A 14,807-nucleotide genomic window follows, 5' to 3' on the forward strand; every position below is an offset into this window, starting at 1 on the left:
CCAACTATTACCGCCTCTTCATCCCGCACTTCTCTTCCCGGACTGTCCCAATTTCCGCGCTCACCCGTAAGGGTACTAATCCCAAAGAGTGGCCGCCCGAAGCAGAGGAGGCCTTTCTTTCCCTAAAACAGGCCTTCTCTTCCGCCCCGGTGCTGCATCGCCCGGACGGCAACAAGCAGTTCTTCCTGGAAGTTGACGCCTCCTCCTCTGGAGCCGGAGCGGTACTTACTCAAAAATCATCTTCCGGGAGAATAGTAACTTGTGGCTTCTTCTCCAAACTCTTCTCCTCTTCTGAGCGCAACTATTCCATAGGAGACCGAGAGTTATTGGCCATCAAGCTGGCGTTGGAGGAGTGGCGTTACCTACTCGAGGGGGCTCTTCATCCGGTAATAATTTACACTGACCACAAGAACTTGGCTTACCTCCAGCATGCCCAGAGACTTAACCCGCGCCAAGCCCGGTGGTCCTTGTTTTTTGCTCGCTTTGATTTTGTTCTTCATTTTCGCCCGGCAGACAAAAACGTCAAAGCAGACGCCTTGTCCCGATCCTTTCTGGTGTCCGATCTCGAGGAAGAACCTAAACATATCATCGATCCCGCCAGAGTAATGCAGGTGGCTCCCGTGAGTCTAAATCGTCTCCCTCCCGGTAAGACGTTTGTTTCAGTACCTGATCGGGAGAAGATCCTACACTGGGGCCATTCGTCTAAACTAGCTGGCCACGCCGGTCAGAAAAAGACCCTCCAGCTTATTGCCCGGCACTATTGGTGGCCTACCCTGCACAAGGACATAATAGACTTTGTTTCTGCCTGTGTGTCCTGTGCCCGCAACAAAGTCCCGAGACATCTGCCAGCCGGACGCCTCCTTCCGCTTCCTGTACCTGCTGCCCCCTGGCAGCATATAGCAATGGACTTTATAACTGATCTCCCCGTCTCTGCCGGTTGTACGGTCATTTGGGTGGTCGCTGACCGCTTTTCCAAGATGGCTCACTTTATTCCCCTGCCAGGCCTTCCGTCTGCACCCGAGCTGGCTAAAGACTTTATCCGCCACATCTTCCGTCTTCATGGCCTGCCCCTCCACATCGTGTCGGATCGTGGGGTACAGTTCACCTCACGTTTCTGGAGAGCCACTTGTAAACTACTAGACGTCACCCTGGACTTCTCTTCCGCTTACCACCCACAGTCCAATGGTCAAGTGGAGCGGATCAATCAGAACCTGACCAGTTACCTCCGGCACTTCGTTAATGCCCACCATTCTGACTGGGTGGATCTCCTACCATGGGCCGAGTTCTATTATAATAATCACGAGAGCGAATCCTCCTCCAAATCCCCGTTTTTTGTAGTCTTTGGTCAGCATCCTCGGATTCCTTTTCCTGTCTCCACCTCTGTGGACAACCCGGCTGCGGAATCTCTCGTTAGCAAATTTTCCTCCATATGGGAGAGTACCCGGTCCGCACTCCTTCTGTCATCCGAGCGTATGAAAAGACACGCTGACAAAAAACGCCTGGATCCTCCACAATTTCGTCCAGGAGATAAAGTCTGGCTCTCATCTAAATATGTTCGACTCAAGATACCTTCTTACAAGTTAGGGCCTCGGTTCATCGGTCCTCTGGAGGTCATCAGTCAGATCAACCCGGTGGCCTATAAATTGAAACTCCCGGCCAACTTACGGATCCCTAACTCCTTCCATGTATCTCTCCTCAAACCCGTGGTGCTTAACTCTTTTTCCAAGTCTACAGGTACGCCTCCTGCTCCGGTTTCTGCTGAGGACGAGTTTGAGGTAGAGAACATTCTTGCCACCAAAAGGGTAAGAGGAAAGACCTTTTTTCTGGTAGATTGGAAGGGGTTTGGTCCTGAGGAGAGAACGTGGGAGCCCCGGGAGAACATCCATGCCCCTCTCATCCTAGCTAAATTTCTATCTGGCCTAAAAAAGGGGGGGCCTAAAGGGGGGGGTACTGTAGTGCCGGCGTCCCTGCCCTCTGCTAGGCAGGGACGCTGTTCCCCTCACCGCTCTGCTCCGTGCCCGGCGTCCCTCTCCCGCTCTGCTGGCAGCGCGCGCTCCTTCCCGGCCACTGTGCTTAGGGCGCGCGCGCGCGCCCTCCCTCCCTCTTAAAGGGGCCGCGCGCGCCGTCCTAAGGAGTCCCCGGCCAATGGGCGGAGGACTTTACCATATATAAGGCACCTCCTCCAAAATGGAGGTGCCCGAGCAATGTTGTTGCACCGTTCTACTCTGCTTCAGCCCTCAGGTCCCGTTGCCAGTTACCTGCCAGTTACCTGCCAGATTCCTGCCAGCTTGCTGTCCTAATCCTGCCTGATTTCCTGTTACCTGCCTGCCTGCCTGAGGTCCGACGGTCTGCCTTACAACTCCGGTCAGTCTGTCTAAGGACCAACTTGCCCGCTCACCTGGGAGCGCACATCAGCTACCTGCCTGCTTGCCTGAGGTCCGACGGTCTGCCTTACAACTCCGGTCAGTCTGTCTATGGACCAGCTTGCCCGCTCACCTGGGAGCGCTTCTCCGCTACCTGCCTGCTTGCCTGCCCGGAGGCTCCGCTGTCACGTGCTGTGACCACCAGCTATTCCAGACTCTTGCCCGCTCACCTGGGAGCGCTTCTCCGCTACCTGCCTGCTTGCCTGCCCGGAGGCTCCGCTGTCACGTGCTGTGACCACCAGTTATTCCAGACTCTTGCCCGCTCACCTGGGAGCGCTTCTCCGCTACCTGCCTGCTTGCCTACCTGGAGGCTCCGCCGTCACATGCTGTGACCACCTGCTATTCCAGAGACTCTCGCTTGCTCACCTGGGAGCACACATCCTCCATCTGCCTTGCTAGCCTACCTGGAGGTTCAGCCATCACAGGTCGTACCTACCCTTTACCTAGAGACTGCCCCGGTCACTTGCCGTGACCTCCAGCCCGTTCTTCCAGAGACTGCCCCGGTCACTTGCCGTGACCTCCAGCCCGTTCTTCCAGAGACTGCCCCGGTCACTTGCCGTGACCTCCAGCCCGTTCTTCCAGAGACTGCCCTGATCACTTGCCGTGACCTCCTGCCCATACACCCAGAGACTGTCCCGGTCACCTGCTGTGACTGCCTGCCTTACAATGACCGCTCCCTTGTATAGTAACCCAGAGGTTCCGCCTCCCAGACCCGTTACACAGACGAGCCCGTAAGGTACCTTTACTTTCAAAGCGTCATGTCAAGGCTCGTCTACAGTTTGCTCATGATCACTTGGAGGACTCTGAGACAGACTGGTTCAAGGTTCTATGGTCTGATGAGACCAAGATCGAGATCTTTGGTGCCAACCACACACGTGACGTTTGGAGACTGGATGGCACTGCATACGACCCCAAGAATACCATCCCTAGAGTCAAGCATGGTGGTGGCAGCATCATGCTGTGGGGCTGTTTCTCTGCCAAGGGGCCTGGCCATCTGGTCCGCATCCATGGGAAGATGGATAGCACGGCCTACCTGGAGATTTTGGCCAAGAACCTCCGCTCCTCCATCAAGGATCTTAAGATGGGTCGTAATTTCATCTTCCAACAAGACAACGACCCAAAGCACACAGCCAAGAAAACCAAGGCCTGGTTCAAGAGGGAAAAAGTCAAGGTGTTGGAGTGGCCTAGTCAGTCTCCTGACCTTAACCCAATTGAAAACTTGTGGAAGGAGCTCAAGAATAAAGTCCACATGAGACACCCAAAGAACCTAGATAACTTGGAGAAGATCTGCATGGAGGAGTGGGCCAAGATAACTCCACAGACCTGTGCCGGCCTGATCAGGTCTTATAAAAGACGATTATTAGCTGTAATTGCAAACAAGGGTTATTCCACAAAATATTAAACATAGGGGTTGTATAATAATTGACCCACACTTTTATGTTTAAAATTTAATAAAATTCAACTGAGCAACATAACTTTTTGGTTTGTAAGATTTATGCTTCTGTTCATAAAACCTACTCTCGTTTGCAGTTTGAAGGCTCTAACTTATTTGCATCTTGTCAACCAGCTAAATCTGCAGGGGGTTGAATACTACTTGTAGGCACTGTAGGGCTGCAGTATCACATGGTGGTGGAGTAGGAGGAAGAGGGTCAACCCAACGCTAAAATGGGCACATTGTAAACTGCTATTGAATATGTATTCCACTATCTGACTGTCAATGATGGAGGGACCACCCAAATGTTTAAGTAACAGCTGTCCCTCCAAAACGCATGTTACAGAGCCACCTGAGGCCTCTCAGGTCAAACATCAACATACCTACTAGTATGTTCTAGCTGTGCTTGTAAAGTGCTGGGGAATAGAGAACTAAAAATGATGTATGACAGAGGGACCTACAAAATGTATAAGTCAGAGCCCTCCCAATTGTAAAAGGCGAAAAAAAGCCACAACAGTATGTGTGAACAAACACTGAAAGGGATATTTTTTTGGTTTCTCTGGTTTATTTAGCCTTATATACAAGTGATTGTGCAGGAAAAACTGTTTCTTAACCTTTTTGGCCTGTTAAATGCAATTTAGGTTAGGTTTGGAAGTTGTTCTTGTGTGTCTGTAAGAGTGGCGTAATAATAACAAACTTATTCCCAGAAACCATATGTGAGTCAGAAATGCATGCAGGCACATTCTCCAGGCTCTTCTATTCTGTTTCATCACTTCCCCATCGATTTCAGCCTTTTCCTAAGGGCCCCAGGCCCCTTAGTAGGGTCCAGCTGAAAATTACTCGCATTTCTCATTGACTTACATTGTAATAATCGCGTATTCGTTCCGAATACCGAGTATAAAGTACTCGTTACGAGTATAGCGATTACGAATATAACGGTACTCGCTCATCACTACTGATCATAGATATGACTTCTCCATCTGTCTGTGACTTGTACAATATTTGTTTCAGGGTGAAGATCTGACCCATATTAATACTACAGAGACATATGTGAGGGGTAACGAGCGGTGTAAAGAGGAGATTCCTACAGATAACCGTCCAGGTGAGTAGTAACCACTAAATGCAGAGAAGTCACAGATTCTTCTCAGTCGCAGGCTGTGGCTGGTTTACCGGTCATGTAGTCCAGCTGTATCACGATCGTGTGATCACCATTTTGCATCTAGACCAAAACATTGTCCTTCACCAAAAACTGTTCAAATGACTTTGGGCATTGAAATCCCTTTTTCAATAGAACTTACAACCTGGAAGATCCACCTACCAACTTAAATTAGAAGATCCTGGTTCTTACCTGCCCAAATCTGTAAACTACCAATCCAAATGACAGCATATGTAGAAAGTGCTGACAAGTTAGAAAATCACAAGTTAGAAAAATATTATGATGGGCCTGTGAGAGAAAGCAGAGGGTAATGATGCTGTTGGCTTCTTAGAATCCTGATATCTTATTGGATGAATATACCTTTTATGATCGGCAACATTAAACGTGCAGTGAGGGCCAAGTGTGAATTTCTGTATAATAACAGCAGAGTTTCCCTTTACCCTGACTTTTCAATTTCTTTTTAAACCAAATAACTTCAAATAGATAAAGTATACAAAAAAACATTACACCTGTGCCATGATGTTATGCACACGCCCGGGCTAAGCGGCGTGTGCGTGTGATTGGTAGTGATTCCACTGGACCGTGCCGGAGAGTGAATGCCTGGAGGGGCGTGACTAAGTATTCACCCGATCCGACCAGGGTCGCACGACGGCATACGACGCCAGTGCACCAAGGAGGAACCGAGCAGAGGGACCAGGTGCTACTCCAGGACAGACCCCGGACACGGCTGTTGACCCACACAGGGGAATACAGGAACAGGCTGGAAGGCTGGCACACAGACTGGTGGGTATAGGCAGGCACGACTGGTATGCAGGCAGGCGGGTATGCAGGCAGGGGGGTAAAGACAAGCACAACTAGAGTGCAGACAGGGAGGCACTAGCAGGTAGGAACACAGGCGGGATAGGACCCAGTACACACCGGGACTCAGGAACAATACAGGCAGAGGGTTACAGGCAAGCACAGCTAGAGTGCAGACAGGGAGGCACTAGCAGGTAGGAACACAGGCGGGATAGGACCCAGTACACACCGGGACTCAGGAACAATACAGGCAGAGGGTTACAGGCAAGCACTGCTAGAGTGCAGACAAGGCTGAGCAGGGAGGACAGGGCTCTGTTCACACGGAACAGACAGGAAGGGAAAGACAGAGCCAGATACTCACACAGAACTTGCAGAGACAACAAGCAGGAGTTAGGTACGAGTTCAGACTCTGCAGAAAAAGGAAGGGAACGGACATAGAGGCAAAACAGGAAAAGGACAGGAGAGAGTTCAGACTGGAACTGAGTGTACGGAGGAGACCGACACTGCAGAGGGATACAGGAGCGGGTCTGGGAATACGGCCCCCAGAGAGGCGGAACGAACAGGCAAGGAGCGTGTTCAGACAGGACAGACCAGACGCAGGAGCGGGTCTAGGAAATCGGCCACTAGAAGGCGGAACGAACAGGCAAGGAGCGTGTTCAGACAGGACAGACCAGACACAGGAGCGGGTCTAGGAAATCGGCCCCTAGAAGGCAGGAGGAACAGGCTAGGAGCGTGTTCAGACAGGACAGACAAGAGAACACAGAAAGGACTCAGTTCAGACACGGGAACTAATACCGCAAAGCAGGAGACATACAGGACTTAGTTCAGACACGGGAACTAATACCGCAAAGAAGGAGACATACAGGACTTAGTTCAGACACGGGAACTAATACCGCAAAGCAGGAGACATACAGGACTTAGTTCAGACACGGGAACTAATACCGCAAAGCAGGAGACATACAGGACACAGTTCAGACACGGGAACTAATACCGCAAAGCAGGAGACATACAGGACACAGTTCAGACACGGGAGCTGATACCGCAAAGCAGGAGACATACAGGACTAAGTTCAGACAGGCCTGGAAATACAGCCTCCAGGAAAGGCAGAAAAGGAAACAAAGACGGGACCTGGCACCTTCAGAGTGCAAGCACACACTGAAGGAAAACACTATGCTCAGGCAGGGATAGAAGGGAGCTGCTGAGCTATATACCAAGTGACAGACAGCAATAGGCTGAGGACGCACAAGGGGTGTGACCCACAGCAGGTACAAAAGGCAGGAAGTGATCGGGCGCCGCCCTTAAGCAGCAGAAACAGACACAAACAGACAGCATGGAGGGAAGCCAGAGAGACATTCTGGACAGGAGATCAAGTGCGCCCTCTTGCACAGTGGGAGATGGACCACCATGCAAGGACGCCGCCAGGTATGTTACAGTACCTCCCCCCTTACGCCCCCTCTTCTTCAGGCCTGCCAGAATCTTCCGCAGGGAATTCGAGGACCAGTCGTTCACTGGGTTGGAGGGGGACAGAGACTTGAGGGTAATCTCTGCTTCGAGGTACATCTTGTCAAGCTCACAGGAAAAAATAGACGGGTTATCAGGTACATAATGAGGAAAAGTCACTGTCTCTTTGTTATCTGGTGGTACCCCGGAGGATTCAGGAAACAACTGGAGGTCCTCCGCCGGGTCAGAAGAGTGCAGAGGCTCAGAGAAAACAACTGCTTCAGAGTACACTAGGTCGGACTCACTGGAGGAAGCAGGCGAGGTATCGGGTACCGAGTATAGGAAAGTCTCTGTCCATTCACCACCAGGTGGCACCCCGAAGGGTTCTGAACACAACTGGAGGTCCTCCGCCTGGTCGGAGGGGTGTAGAGACTCGGGAGTAACCTCTGCTTCGGAGTACACTAGGTTGGACTCACTGGACGAAGCGAGCGAGGTATCAGGTACAGGATATAGGAAAGTCTCTGTCCTTTCGCTACCAGGTAGCACCCCGAAGGGTTCAGGAGACAACTGGAGATCCTCCGCCTGGTCGGAGGGGTGTAGAGACTCGGGGGTAACTACCACTTTGGGGTACCCATTGTCAGGCTCACAGGACGAAGCGGACAAAGTATTGAGTACCGGGTGTAGAGAAGTCTCTCTCCATTTGTCATCGAGAGGTATCCCGGAGGATTCTGGAGGCAACAGGGGATCCTCCGCCAGGTAGTAGAGGTGCACAGACTCTGAGGTAACCACAGCTTTGGAGCATCCTTGGACATGCACACCGGTTAAAGAGAGAGAAGCAACTGATGCCGGGTGCAGGAAGTTCTCCTGTGTGGAGTCTGGATGGGCAGAAGTCTCTTCGGGCAGGAGAACTGGTGCACTACCCACGCACATTACCCATTGGGGTTTCTCCGGGATACAGGGAGATGAAGCTTCAGTAGGGACTTCAAGGTTGGGGTCAGGAGGTCTCAGGGAGAACAGACCCCGGCGTGACGGCTTGCCTCTAAGTCTAGCACGTCTGGACTGCCTCTTGAGGTTGAGAGAAGTATTCCGGAAAGCGTAGTCACCCTGTGAGGATTCTGGGTGGGCAGTAGTCTCATTGGGCTGGAGGACTATTGCGCTACCCACACACATTACCCATTGGGGCTGCTCCGGGATATTGGGAAGTGAAGCTTCAGCAGGAGCCTCCGGGTTAGGATCATCGAAGACCATTAGAAAGGCCACCAGGAAGGCCATTAGGTCCCGGAGGATCGGATCCTGTGTTTCATATAGGGGGTTGATCCATTCCAAGGCATCACCCGCCAGGTAAGACATCATAAAGGCCACTTTAGCCCAATCGGAAGGAAAATAAAGAGGGTAGGCCTTAAAGTGTAGCATGCATTGCTCCACAAATGCACGACACTGTCTTGGATCCCCATAGTAACGTGGCGGATCCGCAGGAACGAGAGCTGATAGATCCATCTGGACGGTGCGTAATTTCGCCTGGAACTCAGCTAAGAGAAAAAAAAATTTATTTATTTATTTTAATGCATATATTCGCTGGAAAACTTCTCAGAGGGCGAAGGCCGTGGGGCTCAACGGGAACCATGGCCTGAGCATGCTGTTATGCACACGCCCGGGCTAAGCGGCGTGTGCGTGTGATTGGTAGTGATTCCACTGGACCGTGCCGGAGAGTGAATGCCTGGAGGGGCGTGACTAAGTATTCACCCGATCCGACCAGGGTCGCACGACGGCATACGACGCCAGTGCACCAAGGAGTAACCGAGCAGAGGGACCAGGTGCTACTCCAGGACAGACCCCGGACACGGCTGTTGACCCACACAGGGGAATACAGGAACAGGCTGGAAGGCTGGCACACAGACTGGTGGGTATAGGCAGGCACGACTGGTATGCAGGCAGGCGGGTATGCAGGCAGGGGGGTAAAGACAAGCACAACTAGAGTGCAGACAGGGAGGCACTAGCAGGTAGGAACACAGGCGGGATAGGACCCAGTACACACCGGGACTCAGGAACAATACAGGCAGAGGGTTACAGGCAAGCACAGCTAGAGTGCAGACAGGGAGGCACTAGCAGGTAGGAACACAGGCGGGATAGGACCCAGTACACACCGGGACTCAGGAACAATACAGGCAGAGGGTTACAGGCAAGCACTGCTAGAGTGCAGACAAGGCTGAGCAGGGAGGACAGGGCTCTGTTCACACGGAACAGACAGGAAGGGAAAGACAGAGCCAGATACTCACACAGAACTTGCAGAGACAACAAGCAGGAGTTAGGTACGAGTTCAGACTCTGCAGAAAAAGGAAGGGAACGGACATAGAGGCAAAACAGGAAAAGGACAGGAGAGAGTTCAGACTGGAACTGAGTGTACGGAGGAGACCGACACTGCAGAGGGATACAGGAGCGGGTCTGGGAATACGGCCCCCAGAGAGGCGGAACGAACAGGCAAGGAGCGTGTTCAGACAGGACAGACCAGACGCAGGAGCGGGTCTAGGAAATCGGCCACTAGAAGGCGGAACGAACAGGCAAGGAGCGTGTTCAGACAGGACAGACCAGACACAGGAGCGGGTCTAGGAAATCGGCCCCTAGAAGGCAGGAGGAACAGGCTAGGAGCGTGTTCAGACAGGACAGACAAGAGAACACAGAAAGGACTCAGTTCAGACACGGGAACTAATACCGCAAAGCAGGAGACATACAGGACTTAGTTCAGACACGGGAACTAATACCGCAAAGAAGGAGACATACAGGACTTAGTTCAGACACGGGAACTAATACCGCAAAGCAGGAGACATACAGGACTTAGTTCAGACACGGGAACTAATACCGCAAAGCAGGAGACATACAGGACACAGTTCAGACACGGGAACTAATACCGCAAAGCAGGAGACATACAGGACACAGTTCAGACACGGGAGCTGATACCGCAAAGCAGGAGACATACAGGACTAAGTTCAGACAGGCCTGGAAATACAGCCTCCAGGAAAGGCAGAAAAGGAAACAAAGACGGGACCTGGCACCTTCAGAGTGCAAGCACACACTGAAGGAAAACACTATGCTCAGGCAGGGATAGAAGGGAGCTGCTGAGCTATATACCAAGTGACAGACAGCAATAGGCTGAGGACGCACAAGGGGTGTGACCCACAGCAGGTACAAAAGGCAGGAAGTGATCGGGCGCCGCCCTTAAGCAGCAGAAACAGACACAAACAGACAGCATGGAGGGAAGCCAGAGAGACATTCTGGACAGGAGATCAAGTGCGCCCTCTTGCACAGTGGGAGATGGACCACCATGCAAGGACGCCGCCAGGTATGTTACACATGATATATCTCTAATATGTGAGTGGCTGATGGATGGCTGTAAAAAAATTTATTCATGCCTGTAGGAGATATGTTGGCATGACTCGAGCCCTGGTTTCATGGATTCACTCCACGTCATAAATTATATTATCAATTCTAAAGAATTTAGATACAATTTATCCTGAAATGGGGAGCACTAATACTTTCTCTAAATTTAAGGCACCTCAGCTCTGCACTATTATAAAAAGTTCTCATTAAATGTATATTTCTTCTTGAAACTCATTTGACAGAAAATATTGGCCCTTACTATATTTTAAATTGCCAGGAGCTACCAAGAAGCATACTCTAATTATCCCAGAGAGGCTTCTCCACTAGTTACTTTTACTTTTTTTTATCTTTTCATTAGATGTGTTATTGTCTATAGTCAAAGTTTTGCCCATCACCCTTTAACCCCTCTACATGGATCTGTACATACACAAAGACCCCTAGACTTGCACTTGATGTTGCCTGCTGTTCTGTGGTGTGTGATGACAAGAAGAATAGTCAGGTTGCCGGATCAGAACCATGAGGGCAGAGAAAATACAAAATCAGAAGACACAATAGTAGTCAGAAAACTGGCTGGGATCACAAGAAGAAACTAAGAAGAAAATACACAACACGGGAGCTGAACACAGAAGACTTAACCAGCGGAGAACAAGGCTGTATCAGGCAGCTTCTGGCATTATGCATGAGCTTTAGTAGGGTGTGGTGCTTTCTATTTGGTAGGGAGCATATTTGACTTTGGAAGAGCGGATTTTGCTGGATTGGTTTATGGAAGTCATGTTGCTTTTCAAGAGTTTTTGAGCCACTAATGATGTGGAAACCTCTGTTTTTCCATTGGCAGATGATGGACCTGAGTGGAGGCTTGTTTTTTGTGATATGAGTAGAAATTTTTATTGGTATCATTTTCGCATTTTCATATTTGGGAGGCAGAATGAACAAACAGTTGAACATCAAGCTCTACTGGTTCATGCTATGAGGTTTTCTATTAGACTGTGAACTGTCATTGTCTTGGTGAATAATTCAATATTTTTACATAACTTGCCATTTGTTCCAACAGTTTAAGTAGAGATGTTCAAAAATATAAATTTCAAGAATATTTTATTCAAATATAATATTTTTTTTTACTTAGATGACTGTACTAGGAGATCAGAGGGACGGCTGACATCTTCAATTTTCAAATCAGATGAGGTTGAGTTCTCACAGGATACAATTGAAGGGAATGCTATTACTCCAAATATACCATCATCCCTTCACAGCAAAGATGTGTCATCTGATCCTTTGAAACAGGTCCTATCTTCTGATTCATTACCGACTACTAAGGAAAATAAAAGTCACAAAATAAGCATTAAAAAACTAACTGCTCCTAAAGCTAAGAAGCCATTTGCACGGTCAGAATATGGAAATAGTTTTCCCCTCAAAAAGTTTTTTCTTAAACATCAAAAAATTGACACAGCAAAGAATAGATTTTCTTGTTTCAAGTGTATGAAATGTTTTAACAAGAAAGCAAATCTTCTTAGTCACCAAAGAACTCACACAGGGGAGAAGCCTTTTTCATGTTCAGAATGTGGGAAATGTTTTAACCGGAAAGCGAATCTTGATAGACATCAGAGAACTCACACAGGAAAGATGCCTTTTTCATGTTCAGAATGTGGGAAATGTTTTAACCAGAAATCAGATCTTGTTAAACATCAGAGAACTCACACAGGGGAGAAACCTTTTTCCTGTTCAGAATGTGGGAAATGTTTTAACCAGAAATCAGATCTTGTTAAACATCAGAGAACTCACACAGCGGAGAAGCCTTTTTCATGTTCAGAATGTGGGAAATGTTTCACAGGGAAATCAAATCTTGTTAAGCACCAGAGAACTCACACAGGAGAAAAGCCTTTTTCATGTTCAGAGTGTGCAAAATGTTTTACATGGAAATCAGATCTTGTTAAACATCAGAGAATTCACACAGGGGAGAAACCTTTTTCATGTTCAGAATGTGGAAAATCTTTTAACCGGAAAGCGCATCTTTATAGACATCAGAGAACTCACACAGGAAAGATGCCTTTTTCATGTTCAGAATGTGGGAAATGTTTTAACCAGAAATCAGATCTTGTTACACATCAGAGAACTCACGCAGGGGAGAAGCCTTTTTCATGTTCTGAATGTGGAAAATGTTTTAACCGGAAAGTGAATCTTGATAGACATCAGAGAACTCACACAGGAAAGATGCCTTTTTCATGTTCAGAATGTGGGAAATGTTTTAAGCAGAAATCAGATCTTGTTACACATCAGAGAACTCACACAGGGGAGAAGCCTTTTTCATGTTCAGAATGTCGGAAATGTTTTAGCCAGAAATCAAATCTTCTTAGTCACCAGAGAACTCACACAGGGGAGAAGCCTTTTTCCTGTTCAGAATGTGTGAATTTTTTTAACCGGAAAGCGCATCTTGATAGACATCAAAGAATTCACATAGGGGAGAGGCCTTTTTTATATCCTTAATGTGGAAAATGTTTTACTTGAAAAGACACACTTTTAGCAAGAATAAATCTTGCTATAGACTGGAGGTAGCTTCCTGTGACCGAGAACAGTGACACCGTGTCCTTCCTGATCAGTGAGAGAACTGCTCTCTCCTCAAGCCCCACACTTATCTAACTGATTGGTGCAGAGGAGGAGAGGAAGGTACCGGGATCTGTACAGAGGCTTCATGTCCTGACTGAGTAGCTGAAGAACCTAGCTCATGGACCTTTCAGATCATGTAACACTGTTTTACATATTTTTAAAAGTTGTCAGGTTCCGTTATGAACTGAGCCATTTCTTAATGAGTTTGACCTCCTAAATTCAAATTGGACAATGAGTTTCCCTTTTACTGCTACATATAATTAATGATAAAAGTTTCAGTACTTTGAAACATTATTTTTGTAAATATACAGATGCAGAATATTTTGTTATGCCAATTTTCTGATATTTATTTAGAGAAAACTTAGAAACAATTCAAATAACTAAAACCTGTCTAAACCCTATTGCGAATTTTGAACAGTTATAGAAATTGCATTGCACCATAAAATTAATCCTCATTCAGTGACAACTGTTTTTTGCTTGTTTCTTGTACTCCTGTATCGGATCATCTCTTAAAATTATGGAACAGTAATCTGCAAGCATTGATGAAGTTCATTTTCCTTGATATCTTTTCTACATAGCTGCAATATCTTGGTTAGATCTCTCATCATCCTCGTCTCTCACAGTTTGGTGTAAGAAAATTCTAGAATGTAAGAAATTAATCATTAAGGACATGTTACAGCCAAGATCCTTATGTTTTGAGGAGAAATAACACCAACTCTTCATAGTTACTGTATCTGCTCGAGTTTGCCAAAAGTTAGTTACCACAAATGCAAATGTCAACCATACAGACTTTTTGTTGGCCTGGAACAAATGAAGAAACTCCTCATCTTGAAGAAGCTTACGAATCTGTATTCCAATAAAGAATCCTTCTTTTATTTGCTTCACTTAACCTTTGAAAGTTATCAATCAGATGCATGAATGCTTTTACATTTTTATCCATAGCCTTTACAAAGTTCTTCATTAGGCCCAACTTGATAAGATTTTGTTACCACCATTGCCTAGGTGGGTCCTCAACTTCTTGATGCAGGACAGTTTATTCCCTTGCTGAAGTGAATGTCGGAGAGGCCAGTCACTTTTTTTGTACAATATTCCCTTGCACGACTATCCCACTCACACAGAAAGCAGCAGTACTTTTGTGCAACAACTCTAACGACATATGTGAATAAGCAGATGTAGGAGCTCCTGCCGAGAATCTAGCCATTTATCCATACAGGACCTGACGACCATTTTGAAAATCGTCATACATCTACCAGTTAACCTTCTGAGTGTGGAGGTACTTTGCTCCAGGAGAAAAAAATGTCCAGGAAAAGCCACATAAAGACTGCGGGAGAAGCAGGCTTTCAGCTCCAAGATGACACCATGGTCGTCACGCTGGAGACAGATTGAGCAGGGGAGACGAGGAGGAGGGAAGTGGTATATTTCCCTATTTACTCCACATGAATAATTATCAGAAATTATTATACTAATATGTGACAGAAGATATTCTTATAATAGTTACAACTGTCACATTCATGATTATCCACAGTGTCTAAACTGTATAATTAATTATATTCAACTGAATTAGAATGTAGCGGTGACCCAC

General features: G+C 47.8%; 1 protein-coding gene across 1 annotated transcript in view; it reads left to right on the plus strand.

Moving 5' to 3' along the window:
* The window catches only part of LOC141219410 (uncharacterized), a 30,573-nt gene extending 17,291 nt beyond the window's left edge, over positions 1–13,282 (plus strand). The window contains exons 6-7 of the mRNA XM_073666130.1: positions 4,867–4,957; positions 11,748–13,282. Coding sequence (XP_073522231.1) covers positions 4,867–4,957; positions 11,748–13,105 — 1,449 coding nt within the window. The 3' untranslated portion in view covers positions 13,106–13,282. The remainder of the gene's footprint in view (positions 1–4,866; positions 4,958–11,747) is intronic.
* Positions 13,283–14,807: the final 1,525 nt, after the last annotated feature.

The sequence above is a fragment of the Phyllobates terribilis genome, unplaced genomic scaffold, assembly GCF_046119375.1.
Source record: "Phyllobates terribilis strain yellow unplaced genomic scaffold, ASM4611937v1 Scaffold_268__1_contigs__length_2594270, whole genome shotgun sequence".
NCBI classification, from domain to species: Eukaryota; Metazoa; Chordata; class Amphibia; order Anura; family Dendrobatidae; genus Phyllobates; species Phyllobates terribilis.